General features: G+C 39.3%; 1 protein-coding gene across 10 annotated transcripts in view; it reads right to left on the minus strand.

Moving 5' to 3' along the window:
• Positions 1-23,457, minus strand: part of TJP1 (tight junction protein 1) — a 319,386-nt gene that overhangs the window by 46,164 nt on the left and 249,765 nt on the right. For all 10 annotated transcript variants that reach the window (XM_050967885.1, XM_050967883.1, XM_050967893.1 and 7 more), the window contains 8 exons: positions 11,173-11,315; positions 8,981-9,086; positions 8,075-8,225; positions 5,021-5,129; positions 4,021-4,240; positions 2,973-3,157; positions 2,754-2,849; positions 1,748-1,830 (listed from right to left, as the gene is read on the minus strand). In XM_050967885.1, coding sequence (XP_050823842.1) covers positions 1,748-1,830; positions 2,754-2,849; positions 2,973-3,157; positions 4,021-4,240; positions 5,021-5,129; positions 8,075-8,225; positions 8,981-9,086; positions 11,173-11,315 — 1,093 coding nt within the window. The remainder of the gene's footprint in view (positions 1-1,747; positions 1,831-2,753; positions 2,850-2,972; positions 3,158-4,020; positions 4,241-5,020; positions 5,130-8,074; positions 8,226-8,980; positions 9,087-11,172; positions 11,316-23,457) is intronic.

Genomic DNA, 23,457 nt, shown 5'->3' on the forward strand with positions numbered 1-23,457 from the left:
ATCTCCACCAGATGGTATTGGGGCTTTCTCGGAGCCAGGCTTAGCCTTAGAGGTATGGGATTTTCCTGCCTCACTAGTATCAGAGGAGCCCTTTTCCTTTGGCCAAAAGGTCAAAGTCCCAGACTGTTGACCAGCTCAGATAGTTTTCAAGTAGACTCCTTAAGAGGAGAGCTAGACCTCCTCTTCTTGAGATCTTTAGAGGAGGTCTTCGAGGCAGTCTCTCTTCCAGGAAAGTGCTGTACTGAGGTTGATGAGATGCTAGATATCCCCATAGACTGATGTGCAGGGGGGTTCTCCTGACCAGGCACCAAAGCATGATAAAAGGAGCACTCCATCATTAACAGTTGCAGCTTGATTTCCCAGTTCTTTCAAGCCCTGGATTTGAGGGCTAAACAGAAGTTACACTTCTATAGGACATGAGACTCTCCTAGGCAGCAAACACATTTAAAAAGAGTGTCTGTCGCCCACCATGATGGCCTCTAAACGTGTGGCAACATTTAAACCCCAGTGAACTGGGCATGCTCATCGCACGGAGGACCTCCCAGGAGAAAATATAAATCTTCTAAATAACCAGTTTAACTAACTACAAACTAACTTACTAACTAAAACTAAAATCAACTAAGTTAGACCAAAGTCAGCAAGTAGCCAAGGCACGTACCATGAGGACGTGCTAAGCTGTGTCTCAAGCCAAGGCGGTTGAGAAGGAACTGAGGGCTGTTTGCTTGTGCAGCTTGATACAGTCTTGGTCTGTAGGGCACGAGGACATGAGCAGCACATGTGTAGGCCAAATGGACACTACTAATGAAAATCTATCAAAAGGTGCATGAGGCAAACCTTGAAGTACATCCCTTACTCAGGTAAGTAATTTATGGCTTTAAAATTTGTTATTGGAACATCTTTGAATTGCCATGCCACTACGAGATAATAGTAATTGGAGCAGAGACTGGAACTTGGATGTCCCCCGCTAAGGTACACACTCATCTCATACTCTCTCTCTGGGCAAATAAATATTCAAGTGTTTTATACTAAGTGGAACAGCTTCAACAGGAGAGACTGAAAGACACCTCTTGACTCGAGCAAGGCAGAATCTTTTTAGGTAAAACTTTTTTTCACTGAAGATGAAACAAAACACTTTAGCAAATTTGTGTCCATTTCAGCAAATTGTTTGTCAAAATGAAAAGAAATCATTCAGAAATGTCTAAACAAAAGTTTTCAACATTATCAAAACATCAGTGTTTTTGGAGCTAGAGTCACCGGGGATTTATGCACTAATCACAGAGGAAGTTGGTTGAGATGCCCTTTTATGCCCAATAGCCCAGGGGGTATCCTAGGTTAAAATCCCTGCTCTGGAGCAGGTACTTGAATCCAAGCCTCTTTTCTCCCAGGTGAGTGCCTAACCATTAGGTTATTGGCTAGTCTGCAATGGGCGCTCAGAGAAGAGTTCGATCAACTTTTAAAAGCTTCTACACAGAGAAAGTTATTTCATTCAACATTTATATCAGTTACACAATGACAGTAAAAGAGAACATAATTTACTACAGGGCCTGGAGATAAAGTATGTACATTTTTTGTTTTTGAAATCTGATTTATACTTTGTTGTTTATGCTATTGTATGTAAAAACCCCAGCATTTATTAGGTTTATTCATATGATTGGTCATTCGATTAATCAACACTCCAGTTCTCTCTCATTTGTTTTCAGAATCAACTACACATTTAATGAAACAAAAGCATATTTTTACCACTTACTCTGTCAATTATCTGTTTTATTGTATGAAGACGAATAATGCCAGAACTACGTTGGTCAGTACCAGCATCTCTTGGTTCACTTTCTGTTCAAGAAAACACAGTTAAAAGTCATGATTTCTTAGCCACCTACTGGTCAATTACACAACCCTCTCTATGCCCCCATTATAATAAAATGGGCCATCTCCTCTTTCTAGCTCACAATACTGATTCAGACCTTATACAAGTTACAATGCTGAAGATACATTTTTTACTTAAAAATAATCCAAGAATTAAACTATTAGGTTTAGTTATAAAATCCTAAGAATTTGTTAGGTATTTACTAGGACAGGGGTAGGCAACCTGCGGCATGAGAGCTGATTTTCAGTGGCACTCACACTGCCCGAGTCCTGGCCACCGGTCCTGGGGGCTCTGCATTTTAATTTAATTTTAAATGAAGTGTCAAACATTTTAAAAACCTTATTTACTTTACATACAACAATAGTTTAGTTATATATTATAGACTTATAGAAAGAGACTTTCTAAAAACTTTTAAATGTATTACTGGAACGCGAAACCTTAAATTAGAATGAATAAATGAAGACTTGGCACACCACTTCTGAAAGGCTGCTGACCTCTGTACTAGGAGCTTAATTCTGAATGTTTTTTGCAAGGTGCTGAATTAAAGAGGGGACTGGGGAGGGAGCCCTGAGGAAGCTCAGCATGTTACAGGATTGGGTCCTATGATAGCATTAATAATAATAAATTGAGTTTGCATTCACTCAATGCATGTAATGTTTCCTGAAGAGTCCTATAGCAAATCTGTATTACTTAACCTTTAAAGCATCTGTATCAATCATTAACTGCGACTGAATGTAAGCCTTTCAGAGTGTTTCCATAAATTGCTGACAATATAAAAGTGAAACTTTAAAACATTAATGGCTGCAGGAATAAAGCAGCAAAGGCTAGCAAAACAGGTGATTATGCAATTATTTTATATTAAATCTGATAAGCAAAGAGAGACACTTACTTGCAACTTGATAAATATCTGGTTCTTCTCTTGCCAGTTTCTCTCGTGCAACATCAGCAATTGGCCCGAAGATGGTTACAGGCCTGAGAAAGCCAGCTGGAATAAGAAAAATCAAAGTAAATTGATTTAAATGTATTTTAGGATGCTATTTTTCCATCATGAAGATTAAAATGTTGAACTGAAACAGCAAATATTTTAACCTCTTTAAAAGGAAGTTACCTTCTCGAAGAACAACTCTTTCATATGCAGGAAACTTGGTCTGAACAGGTTGGGCAGAAAGATCTTCTCTGCTTTTTCTGAGATTTCTCTTTGAGCTACGTAGACCTCGGAACCTCCAAAAATCTGCACGATCTCCCCCCGCTGTCTTTGGAAGTGTGTACTGTACACTAGCTAGCTGTTCAGCTCTAGGTGGGGCAGAGATTCCAGGGGTCAAAAAAAATGACAGAAAACCCCAACTCCATCAACAAACAAATTAGCTTTTGAAATGACACTTGATTAACAAAGTTTAAACCTGTGAACACATTATAATGACAACAGGCTAAAGGATCACTGATCACCAAATGAGGGGTTCCCAGTGTTTTTCAGTAATCTTAAAGTAATTGCCTTGCGGACCCCCTTCTCCTGCCACTGGTGATCAATTAACATAGCTGAGGCAACTACAGCACTTACAAAGTATGTACTTTTCAGAAAGTATTTATGTATTTGTAATTTTTTAGCGAAATACATGTTGTGTCTACTCTTGCTCTTCATTAATTTTAGGCCCTATCTAGACTAGGAAAAAAGATGACAGAATCCCCACTAGATTTTAATTTCACCAGATTAGCACATGCTGAAATACAATTGCTTTGTCTTGACTAGAGTTTTAGAAGGTGTTAATTGAAATCAGTTCGCTAATTCAATCTGACACACCTTTAAGGCCTTGTCTGCACTAAGATTTACTGCCCCATCCTTGTGTCTCTCTTGCCTGGAAACAGAGAGAGACAACTCCATGCAACTAGCCAATGGACTGTCCAAGGGTGACAGTCTGTGAATCTTTGTTCTAAACTAAACCCAAATGTCTATTTGGGAACTCAAACTGGATACGTCTAATTGCAAACTATTTGGAGGTTCTACAACTGTTTTTCTTCCAAAATGTTAAGAAAAGTATAAAATGTCTGAGTGACAAGGAGATTTTACTAAAAATAGCATTAAACAGACACAGAACTTGCACAAACTTGGGCCACAGATTTCACAAGCTACCTTGTAGTAAATAGTTTCAATATACTACCTGTTTTTATTGGGTATGATGCCTCTTTCCACCTCTTTGTGATTCTTGCCAATTCGAATAGCCAGCCAGGACCCAAGCTTGCCATTGTACAAAGTATCCACGACCCGGAAGACTTCACCTTTGTTGAAACTTAGCCCATAGGGAGATTCCTTTTCATATTCAAAATGAGTTCTGATATAGAAAGAATCTCCTACATCGGACTCAACAATGCGACGATAAACTGTAATAAAATTTACTTGAAATTGAAGTACATTAAAGGATTCCTAATGCTCACAGCAGTTCTATAAAAAGACTGAGCAGAAATCTTGCCTATCCTTAGTTCTCCATTTTAATTGTGAGGTATTTTGGAAACCTATAAGACTAAATTCCCACATATCAGCATGTGAAGTTCACATACAATCCATATCATGTTAGTGTGATGCATTCAGAAACAGTTGGTATCCTCCTTGAATTCATAGTACTTATATGAAAAAAAGATAAATAGTATAATGAGTTCAGAGCTGAGTTAGTGAATTTAGCATATCAAGCCATACTGACAGCACTGGAATCAGAGATCACCTACTACAGAACGAATGAACCATAAAGCATCGATAGTGCAAGTTTCCTCATTGTCCAGACACTGTTTTTCAGCCATTATTTAGACCTAGTCTACACACTTTTGTACTGATACAACTCTTTCAGTTAGGGTTGTGTGGTTTAAAAATTAAGAAAGAAAATAGTTATAGCAGTACAACCCCATTCACTTGGGAAAGGATTGAGACCACAGACTCATTTCAAAACAAGCTATTGGACTGTTGCCAGATAATTAATCTATCACTACTGTACAATCTCTACTGCATTTGAAATAGTGACCTAAAAATGAAAGGCTTCACTTTACCACCCTTCTTGAGTTGCCACTCCCCAGGGCAAACAGTTATCAAAGGTTAGCTATACTGTCTCTACCTGGTCTCAAAAAGCCTACCAAGCAGTTTCTGACCTTATATTTGAGGCAACTACTTACCATCCTTTTTCTTCTGTGCCAAAATTGTCACCTCTTCTCCTTTAGGGAGATCAAGCAGAAAAAGCACTGCTTCCTCTCTGATGATATTTGTGAAGTCTACATTATTTACCTGGCATGAATACAATAACGGTTTTGAATTACTACAAGATGTAGTGAAACATATACACGCACTGTGAAAAATACATTGTGAAACATACATTTCACATAAATAATGCAGTTTTTAACAATGTATTAATGTTAGAGTGGTTTATCCTGTTAAATATAACTTAACTGCATGAACTTCAAGAAGCTTTTTGCATATATTTCTCAGAATAAGTGAAAAATATTGCTATTTAACAAAAATATGCAGTATCTACAGAGTACAAATTGAATAGACTTTTTTATTGAATACTTCTAGGTCACCCATCATGGATGATCTAGAAGTACCAGAGATTTTAAAGGGCAATATATTTAGATTATTACAGATGAAGGAGCTTCTTAGGATGTGTCTACATGGGGAGTTAAACCAAATTGATGTGACAGGTGTTTCTTAAGATGCAATATGTAAGTCATGCTAATGGAAGGCATATAGGATGGCTTCCTCCTCTTTCAATTTGCATTGCGTACACATGACTGTGGCTTGCCATGTACTAGCGCATGACATTCTTAGAGGATATTCCATGGCCCTCTGCTTTGCTATTGAGCAGTCTGCATTCTGGAATTCTTCTGGCTGTGCATTGCAGGATGGATAAGGGAAGCCAGGCAGATTCCAATTTTTAGTGTTTTTTTTTAATCTCATATCTCCATACCAGGCTCCTCTCTGGGCAGGCTAGTGCCATTTCTGAATTGCTGGCAGCCAGCATGGTCGCAACAATGCTCTTCACCTCTATGCTGGCAACTGCAAAACATAGGTAGGCTGCTTGTGCTTTATTTCAGCTCTAGTAGCCAGTTGAGTTTGGTTTTGGACTTTGACTTCGACTTCTGCACCAAGATGATGATGTGGCAGCAGCAGGAGCTTAAGCATCAACAGAAGAAGCAGGATGAGGAAGAAGAGGGTGACATCCAGCAACTGCTACTACAGGAACTGTTCCTGGAGCAACTTTGCACCGCACAGCACTGTCTCTAGGCTCAGAATATGAGAAACAACTACTGGTGGGAAAGGTTTGTTCTGCAGATCTGGGATGACCAGTAGTGGCAAGAAAATTTCAGAATGGCTAAAACAACCTTTTTTGAGATGTGTGTTGAAGTAGTTCTGGAAGTGCAGGAGCAGCATGCCAACATGCGGTGCCCCATACCTGTCAAGAAGTGGGGCACCACTGCCATCTAGAAGCTAGAGAACCCCAAATGTGAGCAGTCCATAACCAATTCAGAGCAAGAAGATTGACTGTTGGAGCCACTGTCATGCAGATGTGTGATGCCATGGATAAAGTACTGTTTCACTGGGTTATAAAGCTTAATAATGCTCAGGAGATTTATGGCTTTGTATGCATGGGTTCCCAAACTGTACTGGGGCAACTGAGGAGACCTCTGTGCTTATTATTTCAGCTTCACCCACATCTCCCCTGACGAGGGCTTAGAATTTATAAACAGAAAGGGGTATTTCTCCATGGTGCCAAAAAGGCTGGTTGACATCCATCGTGTTGAGTGGTGAGGCTTGAAGCTATACAGAGCATTAGATGGCTCAAAAGGGCTGAGCTCAGTATCTTGTGCTATCTAGGAGGTAAAGAACAAGGCTAGGTCCTGGTTTGAAGCACTGCCTTGCCTGCTGTCCTGGCAGGAGAAGCAGCAGCAGCAAGTGCTGATTCCAAGCATTCTAGCTCTGTATTGCTTCCAGGAGTTTCCTCTGCATCCCCATCTTTCTCAACAGTGTCTTTTGCTGCGGTAACACTGTCCCTGGCCACAGCAAGATCCATTTCTTTATCACTCTCTGATCCAAAGTACAATCTCCATCTCTCTATTTTCAGGGGTTTTATGAAGAGTCAACTTAATTCGGTTTAAGCCTCATATAGACAAACTCTTAGATTAGTTGTCCAAACTTGTTCCACATGATTTTCATTTACAGTTGCCCTTACTCCTTGCTATCTAATCTTTAAGGATATTTGAACATTTGAGTTCTGATTATCAACATTAGGTAGTCAATGATTAGCACATGCATGCTGTTAAACTTTAAAGAAACATGTTTTACTCAGTTCAATTTCAAAACTCTAAATGTAGGTCTATCCCTTTTCCCCACTGAAGTCCATAAACAGCAGGTAAAGAGGTCCAAACATCTTGCTTTTGAAAATACACTGAAGGACAAAAGTCCTTGTAAAATTAAATGAGAAATAAAAATTCCACGTTTTAAATTTTGTCATCAATAGAAAAGAATACGAAGAAATTACTTTTCTAGAAAACAACAACATGCCCTAGTGGCATTAAGAGAGTTTTACTAATCCATGTGGGAAAAAAAACACAAGTTTACACAATTTACCATATATTCTGCAAATTATACATAAAGGGTTGGACCAGGTCTCTAATGGTATACTTTTAACAGCATATGTGATACCCAAGTTTTACTCTATTCACTAACTGAGCTAACTGCAGGGTAAATAAAGCACATTCTTCTCCTGTTGAAAAACGTGCGTTGGAAGCACTGCTCTGAAATAGGGGTGGGGATGATTGGGCAGTAGATTCCTGTGGACAATACTACTTATCTAGTTTTGCAAAGTGGCTAGAAATCTGTAAATGAAAGATGCTAAGTGCTACATGCTGATTATTTGTGTATATATATATATATATATATATACAGATATATATGATATATATACAGATACATATGATACACGCTTTTTAGTTAACAGTTTAAAAGCCAATTAGTTAAACAATTATTTGTCCAATCTGAAACTAGAGAACTTGGGAGCCATAATTTACCAGTGATCTAGTAGCAACAGTGGAAGCTGGAAGAATTTTTACCACCATCGTCTACTCCTATTCAGGGTAGGCACAGATAAACAGTCTACCTAAAAAGGCAACATGTACCAAAATTTTGTTGCATTACTGAACAACAGATTCTTTGTATGAAAGATTTTGACCTACCCTGAGAATTTGATCTCCTTCTTCTAATCCTTCTTTTGCTGCAGGGCTGTCCTCCAGAACACCAGCTACAAATATGCCTACATCATTGCCACCAGCCAACCGCAAGCCCACGCTGTCTCCTTTTTTGAATTTTACCAGCTTCATGCTTGGCCTGTAGGTTTATAACACATTCCAATTAACAGAGATACAGTAGTCGAATATGTGGTCATAGATTAGCAGCTGGGGAATTACAACAGCAGAGAATTTGTTCCTTATTGCAATTTGATATCATCGTAACCAAGCTACAGTATTCCTTTTAGCAACACACCAACTATAATAGCACAATATTCTTCTCATCAGCTGAGCTTTTGAAAATAATGGTAATATTCACTTGCTTAAGAGATTCTGTTGTTTGCTTTAATATATAAATCTTATTTTAAATAGAATACTTCAAAATTTAAGGGTTTTTGTTTAACAGTCAACTTTCCTTTGGAAGTTTAGAACTGAACTGTTATTTCTCACTCTCTCTCCCCTTTTATTTTTATTTTTTTGGGGGGGAGGGGGGACATAGTATATAACGTGATAATATTATTATAGGGTTCTCCTGAATGCAGGACTGTTTTTGCTTAAAAGAGAAGAAAAGCAGTATGTGGAAGAGAGAAACAAAACATGTTATTAAATAATATCTATAAAGTGATAAGTAAGTTTCTAAATTACAAAATATGTAATATAACTGTTAAAGCACCCAAAGCTCTCAGATGAGCCTCAACTCCCCCACCCCAATACTTATAAACAGATTAGAAACGTATGTTAACACAAAGCCTTAGATGTCTCTGTTCAGACATAATGTTTATTGACTTAATGAAAGCTTGGTCTGCTTGAGGACTGTAGGATCAGGTTCAAATAAATAATTTTGAATTACATTACCGAAGCACTCCATCTTCATGAGTTGAATTGGGTAAAGGACCATCCGATGGACTGACTGGTAAATCTACATCTGGTTGTCCGGCTTGAGCATACACTGGCTTTGGCTCTATTAAGAAATAAAAACAAAAAACCCCAACTTGCCATGCTATTAATTCTTTAAAGGATGTGGAACCAATACAGTTTAACTCATCCTTGCAAAATTGTTATCATGATACCTACCAGCTCAGGAACAAAATCCTTCTCCCATCCACAAGTGTCAGTAATGAAAATAACTCTCTTGTACTGACTGAATAAGATTAGTTCTCTTGGGTGAGTAGATTTTTTAAGGCTGATCTAACTACTGCACTGCGGGTTTTGTTTTTTTTCCTTCAAATTTCCCATTGTACTTTGATAACGTCCATTGAAATTTTGAAGCATGCAAAATACATCATAGATAAATACAGGATCTTTAAAAGAGAAAACACATTATGCTGTTTTTTCCAATCATGTAAGATTTGGACATTAAGGATTAGGATTCCACTAGGGTAACCACTGTCCAAAAATGGGAGAAGCCAGAAGGGTTCAGTCAGTTACTGTAATCTTCCAGCTAAACAACTCTACATCTCTACCTTATTTGAATCCCAGACCTGCCATTTCAGCTGCCTTTGACTCACTGTTCAAACTTTTCCACCTTCCTGTCATAATTTCTTCAAAGAGAAAAACTGACAAAATGTGATCTGATCTTCCCCCTGTCCATGGATTGCCTTCCTGTCTCCTCCCCCAATTCTCTTCCTTCTCCCCTGTAACAGATGCAGAATTTTGCTTGATCTCCTCCTCCAACCCATCCACTTGTCCCAGTAACTCCTTACATCCCATCCCCTCATTTCCTTCACATCCACTCATCTCCTCCTTACACTTCACCCCTCTCCTCCCTCTGGCTTTCCCGTCCCCTCACAATACAAGCATGTTTTCATTTCTCTCATTTTACTATCTCTCAAGATTGCATTTCTAAGTTCATTGAAAGCACTGTTTACAGTAGCCATCTCGAATTTCTCTTTCCAATTCCATCCTAGATCCTCTCCAATACAACAACTGCTCCTTTCATGCCAATAAAACTGCTCCTGCTAAAGTCTCTATAACCTTGTCCTAGCCAAAGCTCAGAACCAGTACTCCATCCTCATCCTCCTTGACCAGTCCGCCGCCTTAGACACAGTTGACCATGTTCCTCCTCCTTGGGTTGTCTTCCTTATGTCCTCTTCTCTCCTCCTAAATCTCCAATGACTGCTTCAACATTCTGTGAGGATTCCACAGAGATGTCATTGGTCACTCTCTCTACCCCTCTACATATCTCTGGGTAATCTAATCCGTAAAATACAAATTTAACCACAGTCTCTATGTTGACAAAACTCAGATCTCTACTCCAGACTTGCCTACTTCCATCTAAACTAAAATCTCTGCCTCTCTCCGATATTGCCTCCTAGATATCTTGCAATGAGGTCAAACTGCACACAGGTAAAACAGAGCTCTTAATCCTCCAAATCCTCCTGCTACCTCCTTTCTGGATTACTGGGGACACTGCCACCATCTTATCCATTACTCCAACCTGTAACCTGGCATCTGCCTTTTTGTTCTGTGTTTATACAGTGCATGGCACAATGGGGTCCTGGTACATAATTAGGGCCCCAAGTGCTATGACAATACAAATAACAAACAAAAAAAGATTTAGCTCTCCATTGAGATCAAAACTGTTAACTACATCTAGGTTTAAATGGGATAGTATGGTTTTTAGGGGAAAAAGCCCTCCATCTTATCTTGTCTTTGGAAATCACGAGAGAATCCTCTTAGCAACAACTATGCTTAAACACAGCTATAACCAACACAAGTTTTAATCCCACAGCACAGAGCGCTTTAGAGTGATCTTCCAGAATTGAAAACCACAAATACCACAAGCTGAATTATGCTCAGAGAGAGTCTTGCATATTCAGAAAAATGGAAAAAACGTTGGGCCCACTTCTGCCATTACTTAAACTGGCTTCACCCAGGTAACTAGGGGCAAAAAGCTGGGCCCTTTGAATTTGCATATTCTGAGTATTTATGCAGTTGTATATTTTAACAGTTTGAGAGAAATCATATTGTAGCTATGAAGTAGCACAAATTCCTACCGAGCATTCATTAAAGGCAGCAGGCATAGCTTGGCGTTTTACCATATTTACCTGGCAGAGGTGGAGTTTGTTTTTCATTTCTTTCAACTATAGCCTCTTCCATGGTTTTAGAAACAGGGATATCATCTGCATTCTTTACAGGTGTAGAGACAGCTCCTGGTTTTGATATTCTCTCATCTTCTCTGCTCCGGAGACTATATATCAGAAAAACAAAAGATATGACATTTAGTTTGTACGCCATGCTACCTCACAGTATTATTGTAAAACCACCATTTCTGCATTTCAGTTCAAACAGATTTGCAAACAGATTCATCCCCAAAAAATCTGCATAGTGGGAACTCTCCACATGTAGATCCCTGGAAAAGGGAGGGCAAGGTAGAATAGAGTGCTCTTTTCACTGCCCCATGTCATTCCCATGCCTTGTGTGGATAGTCTTCCATGCTAAATTCAGAAGCAGGAATGGAGATGGGAGCAAGTGATGTGCTATTCTCTGTGACGCTGTGGAGTCTAGTGATTTCTGGGCAAAAAGCCAGGATTTACCATGAACCTTTGGACCCCTCCTGTGGTTGCTGACTCAGCTAGGACTGAGGAACTCAGCCAATGGCAGCCCTTCAAAGCTGAAAGGAGGTTTCCCTTCCCCCTAGATCCCTTGAGGTTGGAAAAAAGCAGCCTTCAAAATTCACAGCTCTTCCAAATCCTTTACACTTGAGATTGGTGCAATGAGGAAAAAAGTGAGTGCCTGCCTCCCATACCAGCTCTCTACTTCATATTTCTTCAGTGAAAACAGGAATAGCCTCATGTATTTTCTGCTCCAGAATGCATCTACATAGGGTTACAGCATGCAACATCTAAAGAGAATGTGATGCACTCCTTGCTAGATAGTCTCTGGGGAGTGAACCTGGGAGCTCTAGATCTAAAAGCATCAGCATTTCCATTGTTTGAGCTAGAGGACCAAGTACTTTAGCAAAGAGGCAATAACAAACTCAGTCTGTACACATGAACAGAACCTCAGTGGATTGTACAAGCATGCAGTACCCTATAATTGTATGTGAGCCGTAGCCGTATAGCCACAGACAAGATTCAAACTCTACATAGGCTTAAAAGTAGTATACTACCAACTTACAACTACTTCCTAAAAATCCTTCAGGTCAGAATTCCTGGCACTTATGAATTTCAGATACTTTCTATGGCTAATGATAATCAGCATTGATGAGCAGTTTAATCAAGCATTGTACTAAAAAAAAACCACAATTCCAAAACATATTCATTATAAAAAAGCATTAGTTTACAAGACATTCAAACTCTGCTGAAGTATTAAAAACACATGCATATAAAAATAAAATGGTCAACAGAAGATACTGCATAACAAGTACGTTTACTTTTATTTCCGTCACCTTGTGTGTCAATAAAAATGCAATGAGTGTTCTAAAGGAATTATATATTTGCCAGGCATTAAAGGATACTGAATTTGACTTTGTTAGGAAACATTTGTTTCCTTGATGACACCGACCTGCTCAGTTACTCCTTCCTGATGAGCCACCAGGAAGGATTTTGGGTAAAAGTGTCCTTGGTGAAGTATATTGTACAAGATAACACAACATGATTAGATGGCTTTCCGTTTGGATCTCTCTATCATGGACTGATGTGTTCTGAAAGATGCCACCTTTCTTAAGATACTACTGATTCCAGAAGCTAGATGGAGCTATTGGGCAGTAACTTTTATTATATATATATATTTTAAAGGATGCAAATACATCTCCACTGATACACATTACGCACAGCAAGATTTTTCAGTTGTACTAAAATAATTACTTCAAAGCTGTGTATTAATTATAATGATGGGAAATAAAGTTTTTTTTTTAGTCAGAGTCTCTACTGAAACTAAGCCTGTACCGAAAGATAGAACCACTAAATTTATAAACATGGGTGAGATGTGCTCTCTCTGGCAATACTAAGCAGCTGGCATCAGAAGCAAGGTTTACACATTCTGCTAAACTAGGACCACCATTCACCGGTGTGTTACTCAGGATAAACCATTAGAATTTGATACAGTGCCTGCTAGAGCCAACATTTTCAAACTTGAGTGCCTCAAGTTGGGCACCTAACTAAAAATAGCCTGCTGTTCAAGAGTGCTGATAATTCACAAATTCGACTGCAATCTGTATGTCCCATTGATGCTCTTCACCTTTGCAAGTCTGGCCAACTATACTTGGATACTAAAATTAGCTAAAAAAACACCTGTACTTTAGGCATCCAAGTTTGAAAATTTTGGTCTTTGAACTTTAATTTACACTAATCTTTTTCTATAAAATAATTTTTGAACACTTATCTGACTCCCCTTTTCTCATAATGGTATTCATATTGAATAATTTTCAACGTTTTTCTTGGTGGTAATTTGGTACTCGTGAAAGTGAAACTAATAGCGTTGGCTTGAGCAATGACTGGGAGCAGGCACTGCAAGTTTTCCCACCTTGTGCTGCATAAGTAATACATTAAGCTTCTTCTGCAAAACCTTTGCTATTCCATTTCCACATTTCCAGCATATAGGTCCTGTTGGACAGTGATTTTAGGATGTGGACAAATGACTGTCTCTTCACTTCTCAGCTATGCAAAGATTTGAATCTTTGTTCCCTAGAAATAAAATGCCAGTTCCCAATTAAATATATGGGCACACTTGAATGTGTGTATGAAACAAGGAAACCTTTTTAAAAGCCGAGGAAATGGAGAAATGAAAATAAGCTCGCATGATGATGTGGTCCAGAACTAGATTTTCTTATTTTTGGACACTGAATAGTAGTGATGTTCTACAATACAACTTTTTATTTTGGTATAGCATTTTTCACTATCCCAAAATGTTTTTCTTCTTGAAATATTACTATTTCTGACATTTTATATTAGTTAATTTTGATCTTCAACCTCTTCTACATGCAACTTGAGGACTTTGTACTTGCACATTCTTGCATGTTAGTATCCTTTACTGATATTCTTGCATAAATGTAGTTGCTATTTTTAATTAGTGCAGCTCAAATATGTAATAAAAAGTTGAGGCGGCATTGAATAAAAAGGAATAGAGTTTTTAACAGCAAATTCCCCCCATGACCCCCCTTTTGATTTTTCATTGTATTATAAATATTAGTCAATTTATGTACAAGCTAACTCTTTATACAGGGATTCTCATGACTTCACTGTCTGCTTGTTTTCATTCTAGCCATTGGTCTGTGTCATCACACCTTGTAAATTACAGAATACATAACAAAGGACTTCAACATACATGTATAGGTAAAAACAACGTCTCTCTACATTTGTTCCCTCAAAAATGGGGGGAGGGGGGAAGAAAGGGAAAGAAAGAATCCCAGGTTTACAACTATGGTACAAGTCTCATTGCAAAAGGCAATTATTTATTCTGGAATGTTTTATCAGAATTCTAAAAAAAAAAAAAAGTTATTTCCCATCTCCTGCTAATATGGCTGTACATCCACAACTCAGGAATCTGATTTTAATGAAGGTTTCATTTGAGCTTTTCAGTTGACTGAAGCTATGTTACCCTAAACTCTCAAAAAGAGATATTATTTAAGTTTCCTACTATGAAGTATTTTACATATTTATATCTAAGCATTATTTATACCGCCATGTTAGTAACAGGAGAACATGAAGTTTATACTCTATACACTACCCCTCTGGTAAGAGAAACAATTATGTAAAGCTTGTCTTATATATACTTATTTGGAATGGCTCTGCAGTACTACTTAGGGGCCTCATGTCACTCTGGTATTCGTCACTCAGGCAGCCAATCTCTAATTAATGAAAAGAAGTGTTTAAGTGTTCACTGTCATATTCTCTAAACTAGAGGACGACAGAAACATTAAGACACTGTGTACAATGCTTCATGGCATTTATAAACGAACATTATAAACATTTTGAAGAACAGCCACTGTTAAAAGACTTTAGATAAAGTAATTCAGGGTCACTTGCTATCACATGGACACCATTTTTTAAATTAAAATCTTTATGTATTACATAATAAAAAAGTTTTCTTAAAAGCACATTTCAAATTACAGAACTATAAAGCCATGAAGGATGCTAGTACTTATCATCTTTTATAACATCAACCACTCAATGGAATTATAGTCCTGTAATACAAATTTGGTTTTATTAGTTTAGGATCCAGGTATCTGACAGTCATGCAGTTTGAATACTGACACACATTATAGCCAAAGCATTGAGAAAGCTAGAGACAGTGAAAGATTTCTTCTATGTTAATATTATATCCTTTTGCCCTTCTCTTTTGGCTTATCTACACTTAAAATGCTGCAGCAGCACAGTTACGCTGCTCTAACGCTTCAGTGAAGACGCTGCCTATACCAACAGGAGGACTCCCATCAGCATGGGTAATCCTCCTTCCCAAGAGGTGGTAGCTAGGTCGATGGAAGAATTCTCTGAACAACCTAGAGCTGTCTGCGCCAGAGATTAGGTCAGTTTAACTGCTTTGCTCGGGGTTGGATTTTTCACGCCCTGAATGACAATTATATGAACCTCATTTCCTAGTGTAGACCAGGCCATTCAATTTATCAGGAAGATTTGCCTTAAAAGAGAGAGTCATCTCAGAAACAAAAACTACAGTAGCAACTATAATGAGCAGATTTAAAGTCAGACCTGCATTTAAAATGAGTGCAAAGTTTTCTAGAACAAACATAGAATAACCGAAATATATGCACTAAAAGATATCGGACCTGCTTCTCCTCTGTGTTAGTCCAGTTTTATCACAGTGTAATTGCAATCTCCTCAATGGAATAACATAGGCATAAACATGGAGTAATGTAGTGGCAAATCACACCAATTATAGGCTTATGCAATTACTCGTTCACATTACTCACTCTTACAACTCCAATATTAATACACTTTTTAAAAACATCTTCATTTTGTTTATGAAGAAAAGTTTTATTTCAATCAAAATCTAAAACCGTATTTTAAGATGGCAGTAGATGGTACTTCACTTGCAGCTCAGGTCATATTCCCCCTCTCACTTCTAATTTTTAGTTCTCATCACCTAGACAATGATTAGAGATTTAGATTTTATACAACCACATGAAATCAGAGAGAGAAGTAGAGAGAAACAAAAGCTTCAATGTAGTGTGGTAAGGAGATGGGGAAAGTAGAGGTCAGAAACAACCTAATGGGTCAATGAAAAGTGGCTGGAATTAGTCCCACAGAGCTCAATGTCACCATAAAAGCACTGTGCCTAGGAGTAAGTTATTTGCAACAGGAGATCTTACATAAGGAAATCAAAAGAACATGTGGAAATCACACGTGGAAATCTACATTTATTTTTAATTTACTTTGAAGCCTTGACGTAGTATTGCAAGTATTACCAACCATTTCAAAAAGTTACATTATGATTTATTTCACAATGTTTAGAAAGGGTCATTTTAGAATCCTAACATATCAGGTTGACTAGTATGCTGGGATGTCATCAGTATATGGAGGTTCTAGCTTTGCCTTCAATCTCATGCCTAAAATTACCAGAGATGGATTAATACTCTTGAATGAAACACTCCCAGTCTTTTCATACTGCTGAAATTATCCATTCAGATCATTTTGCACATTTTAAGACACATCAAATTAAAGAAACAAAAGGTTTCACTTAATTCATAGATTTAAGGACCATCATCACAGTATACTCTGATGGGATCACACAGGACATAGAATTTCATCCAGGAATTCGTGCCCATACTCCAAAAAATTATAGTTGAACTAAAATATATATTTTAGAAAGGCATCTAGTCTTAATTTAAAGATGCCAAATTATGGCCAATTTACCATACCCTTAGTAAAGTGTTCTGGTGTGGTTAATTATCTTCACTGTTAAAAACTAGAGTTTAACCTCCCGGGTGTATTTTTCCAACTTCAACTTCAAGCTACTGGATCCTATTATCTTTTTGGTCTGCTAGATGAAAAGCTCCTTTAGCTCTCTTAAAATTAGATCACTTCTCTCTGTGTAAGTATTTAGACTATGATAGAATCACCACAACCTCTCTTTTTATAAGCTAAACAGCATGACCTCATCAAGTCTTTTTTCATTGCAAAGCATGCTTTACAGACACAGTCTCTCTTAGAAAAACTTCAGAGTACATGAGAAGAACTAACATTGTTTTAAAAGCATGGCAACGGAACTGGACCCACAACTCCAATAGTGATCTAAACAGTGCCATATACAAAAAGGAATATATCACCTCTGTTCTCCTACTGCATGTTCCCCACTTTCTATGACTTTGTTTTTAAAGTGACAAAATCTTGTTAAAAATTACAGCTGCATTTCCCATGAGTCATCAAAGGTGTTAGTTATTTTGCTGTGTATGTGTTCTGACAGTATTGCTTTTACTTCTAACATCTGTGCTGTGTCAGGGAGGACTTTTTTTAGCATGCTTAACACTGCGGCATTTTTAAATAACCTTCAGTCACAAAACAAAGTCAGCTTCATGTTAGTTTAATCAATGGACTGCTCTTACACCATGAAATTTGTTTAAAAAGTAACTGACAAAGAAAACAAAAAAGTTTGTGACCTGTAACAAGAAAATGCTTCATGAGTTTGTACACAAACTCTTCAAGTATGATTGACATTTAGAGCCTGTCCACTCTAGTGCTTTTAGTCTTTTAATACCATTTACTATTTAAGATGATGGATGGTTCAGCATGAAAGAGAGAAGCATTTTTTGAAGAGCACCTCAATGTAGATTATAGTTTTGTCCTGATGTGCACGGTATGCCAGTTTCAGTGGGGCATTTTGGATGCTAACAAAAGAACGGAAGGAAAATCTCGTGTGCTACAGAATAAATAGTTGACTTTTGGAATGAAAGTTGTCTTCATTCTTGGTACAACTTCATCTTTATGGGAAATGCACCGTTGCCATCTACTAGTAAGAATCTTTCTTGCTGAGGCAATTCCAATCATGATACTTTTAAAACAGAAAATAGAGCTACTTAGACCGATTGAAAAAGATGCTTCTTTAGGGACTACTACTAAATTAAAGGTCCAGAATTATTCCAATTGGTGTAGGGTAAACAAGAGATGCTTTTCTGAGAAGCCTTTCAGTGTCTGAGGGTAAGGAAGTCCCATGCTTGCCTGCTATCTCTGGTATGCTAGATATGACAGACATTTTGAAATTTCAAAATGAGAGGCTTACGGCTTGTAAAAAAGTTAAAGTTGTTCTACATAAACGCCAAAATATATGTTTTGCTCTTGTCTTGTCTGCCGCCTTTCTAATAAGGTCCTTACACAAGGCTTTAAATCTAGATCAAGACTTTCAATATGCCCTGTTTGTAGAATTCCTTCCAGAAGCTAAGAGTCCATCTGAGGTCATTTGAAAAATCTTTTTGTTTCACCTGGTGCCTCTTCAATATCATGTAGCTAGATTCTCCTTTGCTCTAGGTTGGTATGTAAAATTAGTGCTTGTGATAGGAGGTATTTCCAGCAGAGGAGAAATAATTGAAAGGTGGTTGCCATCTGATTTAGGTCCAACAATCAGCACCTCACTGACCACTCTGAAGCTCGGAGAATACATATGCTTCTTCCCTCTATCCTCTGAATGGTCCCTAGGATCATTGTGAATGGGGAGAAAGACAAACAAAAGACACTTATGGGAGCAGATGAGAACACATCGTCTGTTGCCTTGGTTTGGTGAAGAACTTAAGAACCTTTGCATTGAACCTGGATACAAATACTTCTATTGAGGGGTGACACAGAGCCTTGACTACTGAGTAAAAAGATATTTGTATGTAAACTATATACATCTTCAGGCCTATTCCTTTGGTTGACCATTCTGCTTGTAGGTTCAGCAGCCTTTTGTGTGGAAGGCTGCCAGTGACAGAAAAATGGCTTCCTGTACTTCTCTGTTGATATGAGCTAAAGCAGAAGTGTTTTCAGGCATCACCAGTACATAATAATTGGTACAATTTGATGATAGGACATACTTAGTTTTTCTGAGCTTGAGCCAATTGATATTTGAAGCTCCTTGTCTCTCCAAGATCCTTGCCCCATATGAGATTTCCCCATTCCTTGAGACTGGCATTAGTTATCACCACAGTACTAATATTCTGTGGCCATCCAAGTATCTGCTGATTTCAGGCTGCCAGGACAAATTTTGATACTACATTGGATACTTAATAGTGAAGATAGGGACATGCTGTGAGTTCAGGGAAACAAAAAAAACTGCTGGAGAAGATATGAACAGAACCTTGCCAAAGCAAGAAGTCAAACACAGGATAGTGTCATTCCCAGTAAAAACATCAGAGTCCTCATTGATATGGCAAGAGGACTGATTATCTGTATATACAGCATATACGAGCTTCTGAACCCTGTCTTTGAGAGAACAATGCTGTGTAGCTTACTATCTATGATAGCTGCCAAATGTCAAATAGAATCAGAGTGTCATTTGGGGTTGAGGACAAAAGGATGTTGTTCTATAATCTGCATAATGAGGCAAGTTACTTTCTGTTACTTTTTCAGAAAAGGTGTGCTGATGAACGGGTTGTTGAGGAAGGGGAACACATGAATTTCCTCCTGCCTAAGAAAAACCACAGATAAAAAGCCCTTTGTTACGGATCCTTGGGCGGTTACTGGGCCAAAGGATAAAGCAGTGTACTAATAAGGCTGCCCATTATAAAGTAAATTGGAGGTATTCCCTGCATGTATGATTTACAGAAAAGTACAAATGAATTCTATATGTTCATTCTGAAACTTTGGCTTCCAAAAGAACTTTTTCCAAGAACTAGAGATCAAGTACTGCTCTGCGTTCTCCAGAACACATGGGTACTAGGAACAGGCAGGTGTAACATCTTAGTGATATATGGCATTCATCATATTTTTGAGTTTCATCTGGTTGAAGGAATGGGAGAAAACTGAAGCCCTTCTGGCACAGCCTTCCACTCCAAAGCATAATTAAGGCTGAAAACATCCAGGACCCATCTCTCAGCCATTGCATTGACTGCCTGTTTCTTGCGGGGTCAGGTCGTCCAAAGGTCCAGGCCAGTTGTCTGCTTCCTGTGGGGCTGAGTCGTCTGGACCAGTCGTCTGCTTCCCCAGGGGTCAGGTCAGTCCAGGATCCAGGCAGTCTGGGCCAGTCATCTGCACTCCACTGGCCTGCTTGCACCTCCCAGCGCGAATGCTCAGGGGATGCATCTGTCCCCTCCAGTGGCTGGGCCCCTACTGAGCTTCCAGGTCCCACCTTGATACTTCTGGCCCCGCCCCTTGGCTTCCCAGGCATGGAACCATCCTCTTCCTCTGTGTTTGTGGAGGGCCAGTCCACCTCACTACAAGAAGGCTAAGGGTTTTCCTATGGAATTTCCTTTTTCCTCAAGCCTCTGAATCTAGTCCATCCGCCTCAACCTCCTCCTGGGACATTTAGCTGAACAGGAGCTAAAGTAACATCATGATTTGTAACAGGGCCTGAATTCTCTTTTTGAACTCTTGTATGCTAACAAGTCTTCTATGACTTCTCTTCAGCTGCTTTCTGAAGAGAAGATTCACTGAAGTGCCTGCCCCTCCCATATACTTAAGAGGTGACCAGGACCTGCTTGGCTTCAAAATCAGCCTTCCATGGCTTTAGCCAGAGCTTGTGATGCGATGTGGAATTGTATCATTACCCTTGCAGCAAATCTGAGGCTGTCAAGAGAAGCATCCAGCACAAAAGCCACTGCTTACAAAAACTTAATTTGGCAAACAGCCTACAGGATTTCCTGATCTTGAAAGAACAGTGTCCAACAGGAAGTCATCCATACACATGCTCTTACGAATGAAGCAGATGCAGAAGAGGCAACTCCTGAGATAGCATCAAGAGTTCCTTCTGAGGAAAGACAATTCTTCTGCAAGTATGGTCCTTAGAGAGGAAGTCACCATCAAAATGAATCAACTGTCTTTAATAAACAACGAAAGAGCTACATCAGTCTTCGGTAGGGTAAGTTGGTCAAGATTTGGTTTTATGGACATAATAGTGCTCTTTAGCCAGCCTCTTGGTTTTTGTTGGGTTTCCTACTCAGTCAATGCTACTTACATCCTCAAGTGCTGCATGCAAGGACATATAGTTTTCAAATCTGATGTGAAGTACTTGCAAGTGGCCTTACTCTCCTTTCTACACACTTACTCAAATGCCGCCTCCTCCTTCAAGGGTTCATCTGGGGGAAAGCCGAGCCACACAACCACCCTTAAGAAGCATAGACAAAACAGGTTTTGAAGAAGAGCTTGTTCTGAATTTCCTCAGATATTTTGATTCAAAAATCTGAAAGCTGCCCTACTTCCCAGGAAGGACAAACCAAGGAATCCTTTCTGAATCTTTTAGCCTTTTTCTTGTTCTTTTTGTAAATCTTTCTTAAAGGATTCTCTCTCACAGGAACTCGAGGAAGATGTGGAATAATCTGCCCACCTCTTGCACTAACTGAGCTTTACAGATGGATTCTGTGGAGGAGTGACCATTGTGGTTACAATCTGAAGATGAATATTATGGTTTGGTTACAGGAACACTTCTTACTCTTTTTAGATGGCAAAAGAAAAGAAATATATCACCTGCATATGGAAGCCTTTTTAGAGTCTACTTTGTTTTTACTTCTTTTCTCCGGATCCAAAGAAGGAATGTGGTCCTTAGATGACCCAGAAAGAGAAGGCTCTCTAGGCAGGCAGGGGCCCAGGTCCTTGATGGTCATGCCCATGGCTGAACTTTCTTCGTCCTTGTCATAAACAGATGGTTAAGGGTTAATGTCTCTTTTACCTGTAATTGGTTAAGAAGCTCAGTGAACCTGGCTGACACCTGACCAGAGGACCAATGGGGGGAACAAGATACTTCCAAATCTTGGTGGAGGGAAGTCTTTGTTTGTGTTGTTTGTTTTGTTCGTTGTTTGCTCCTGGGGCTAAGAGGGACCAGACGTACACCCAGGTGTTCCCAATCTTTCTGAATCAGTCTTTCATGTTTCAAAATTGTAAGTATAGCCAGGCAAGGCGGATTAGTCTTATGTTTGTTTTCTTAACTTGTAAATGTGTCTTTTGCTGGAAGGATTTTTACCTCTGTTTGCTGTAACTTTGAATCTCAGGCTAGGGCAGGGGGGAGTCCCTCTAGTCTATATGAATCGGAGTACCCTGTAAAGCATTTTCCATCCTGATTTTACAGAGATAAAGAAAGAAAAAGTAAAAATTAATTAAAAGCTTTCTTTTTAAGAACCTGATCAATTTTTCCTTGTTTTAGAATCCAAGGGATTGAGTCTACTCACCAGAGATTGGTGGAGGGAAAGGAGGGGGGGATGATTAATTCCTCCTTGTTTGAAGATCCAAGGAGTTTGGATCGATGTGAAGCTTCACAAGGCAACCCAGGGACGGGAAAGTCTGGGGGGAAAAGGAGGGGATGGTTCATTTCTCCTTTTTTAAGACCCAAGGGGTTTGGGTCTTGGGTTCCCCAGGAAAGGTTTTGGGGGAACAGAAGTGTGCCAGACAGACTTCTGGCTGGTGGCAGCGTTACCAGATCTAACCTAGGAATTAAGCTTAGAAGGGTCCATGCAGGTCCCCCACATTTTTACCCTAAAGTTCAAAGTGGGGAAAAAATCTTGACAGTCCTACATTAGGATGTTCGCTAATGTTCCCAAGGGCAGACACAAAAGTGCTGAGGAATCCTGAAGCAGGTAATGGTACGGAGAACCCTGAGTATATGAGAGCCAGCCAGTGGATACACTAACCCCGACCCCTGGAAAGGTGAGGCAAAAATTGTACACCCTAGACAGCTCCTTGTTGGCTGCCTGGATGTCATCTGAGCTATCATAGCTCTCACTACTCTTTTGGTGGGTTTACAGTTAGGTAGAGTGGTACAAGTTAGCAGAGGCCTCAGTATGAGGCCATCTTAGCATCCTTTCCCCACTGGTATGATGACAGGTTTCTTTTGCTTGGGTGTCCTTCTCTTTACGCTCTACCAGAGCAATCATATGCATGACATCTAGTGCGTGAAAATGGATCAGTCCCACAGGGAGATGAGGGACAATCATCTATCCTCCTTGTTCCTTCTCTGATCCCCCAGAGGTCTCACAGATGCATGTGGATGGGTGGAGAAGAAAGATGGGGTGACATGGTCCCTGCAGAAGACAAACAGGATCCCACATAAGCAACTCTCAAAGGGAGCTACGCTGGCCTTTCTGCTTGTGCTTCTTTGTTCACCATTGCAGCAGGCAGCTCAGGGACACTGCTGCACCCATTAGTCTTAGGCCACGTCCAGACTACCCGCCGTATCGGCGGGTTAAAATCGATCCCCGAGCGCGCTTATATCGATTCCGGAACTCCATCAACCCCAACAGAGTTCCGGAATCGACT

This window comes from Gopherus flavomarginatus, chromosome 9 (genome assembly GCF_025201925.1).
Source record: "Gopherus flavomarginatus isolate rGopFla2 chromosome 9, rGopFla2.mat.asm, whole genome shotgun sequence".
In the NCBI taxonomy this organism is placed as follows: Eukaryota; Metazoa; Chordata; order Testudines; family Testudinidae; genus Gopherus; species Gopherus flavomarginatus.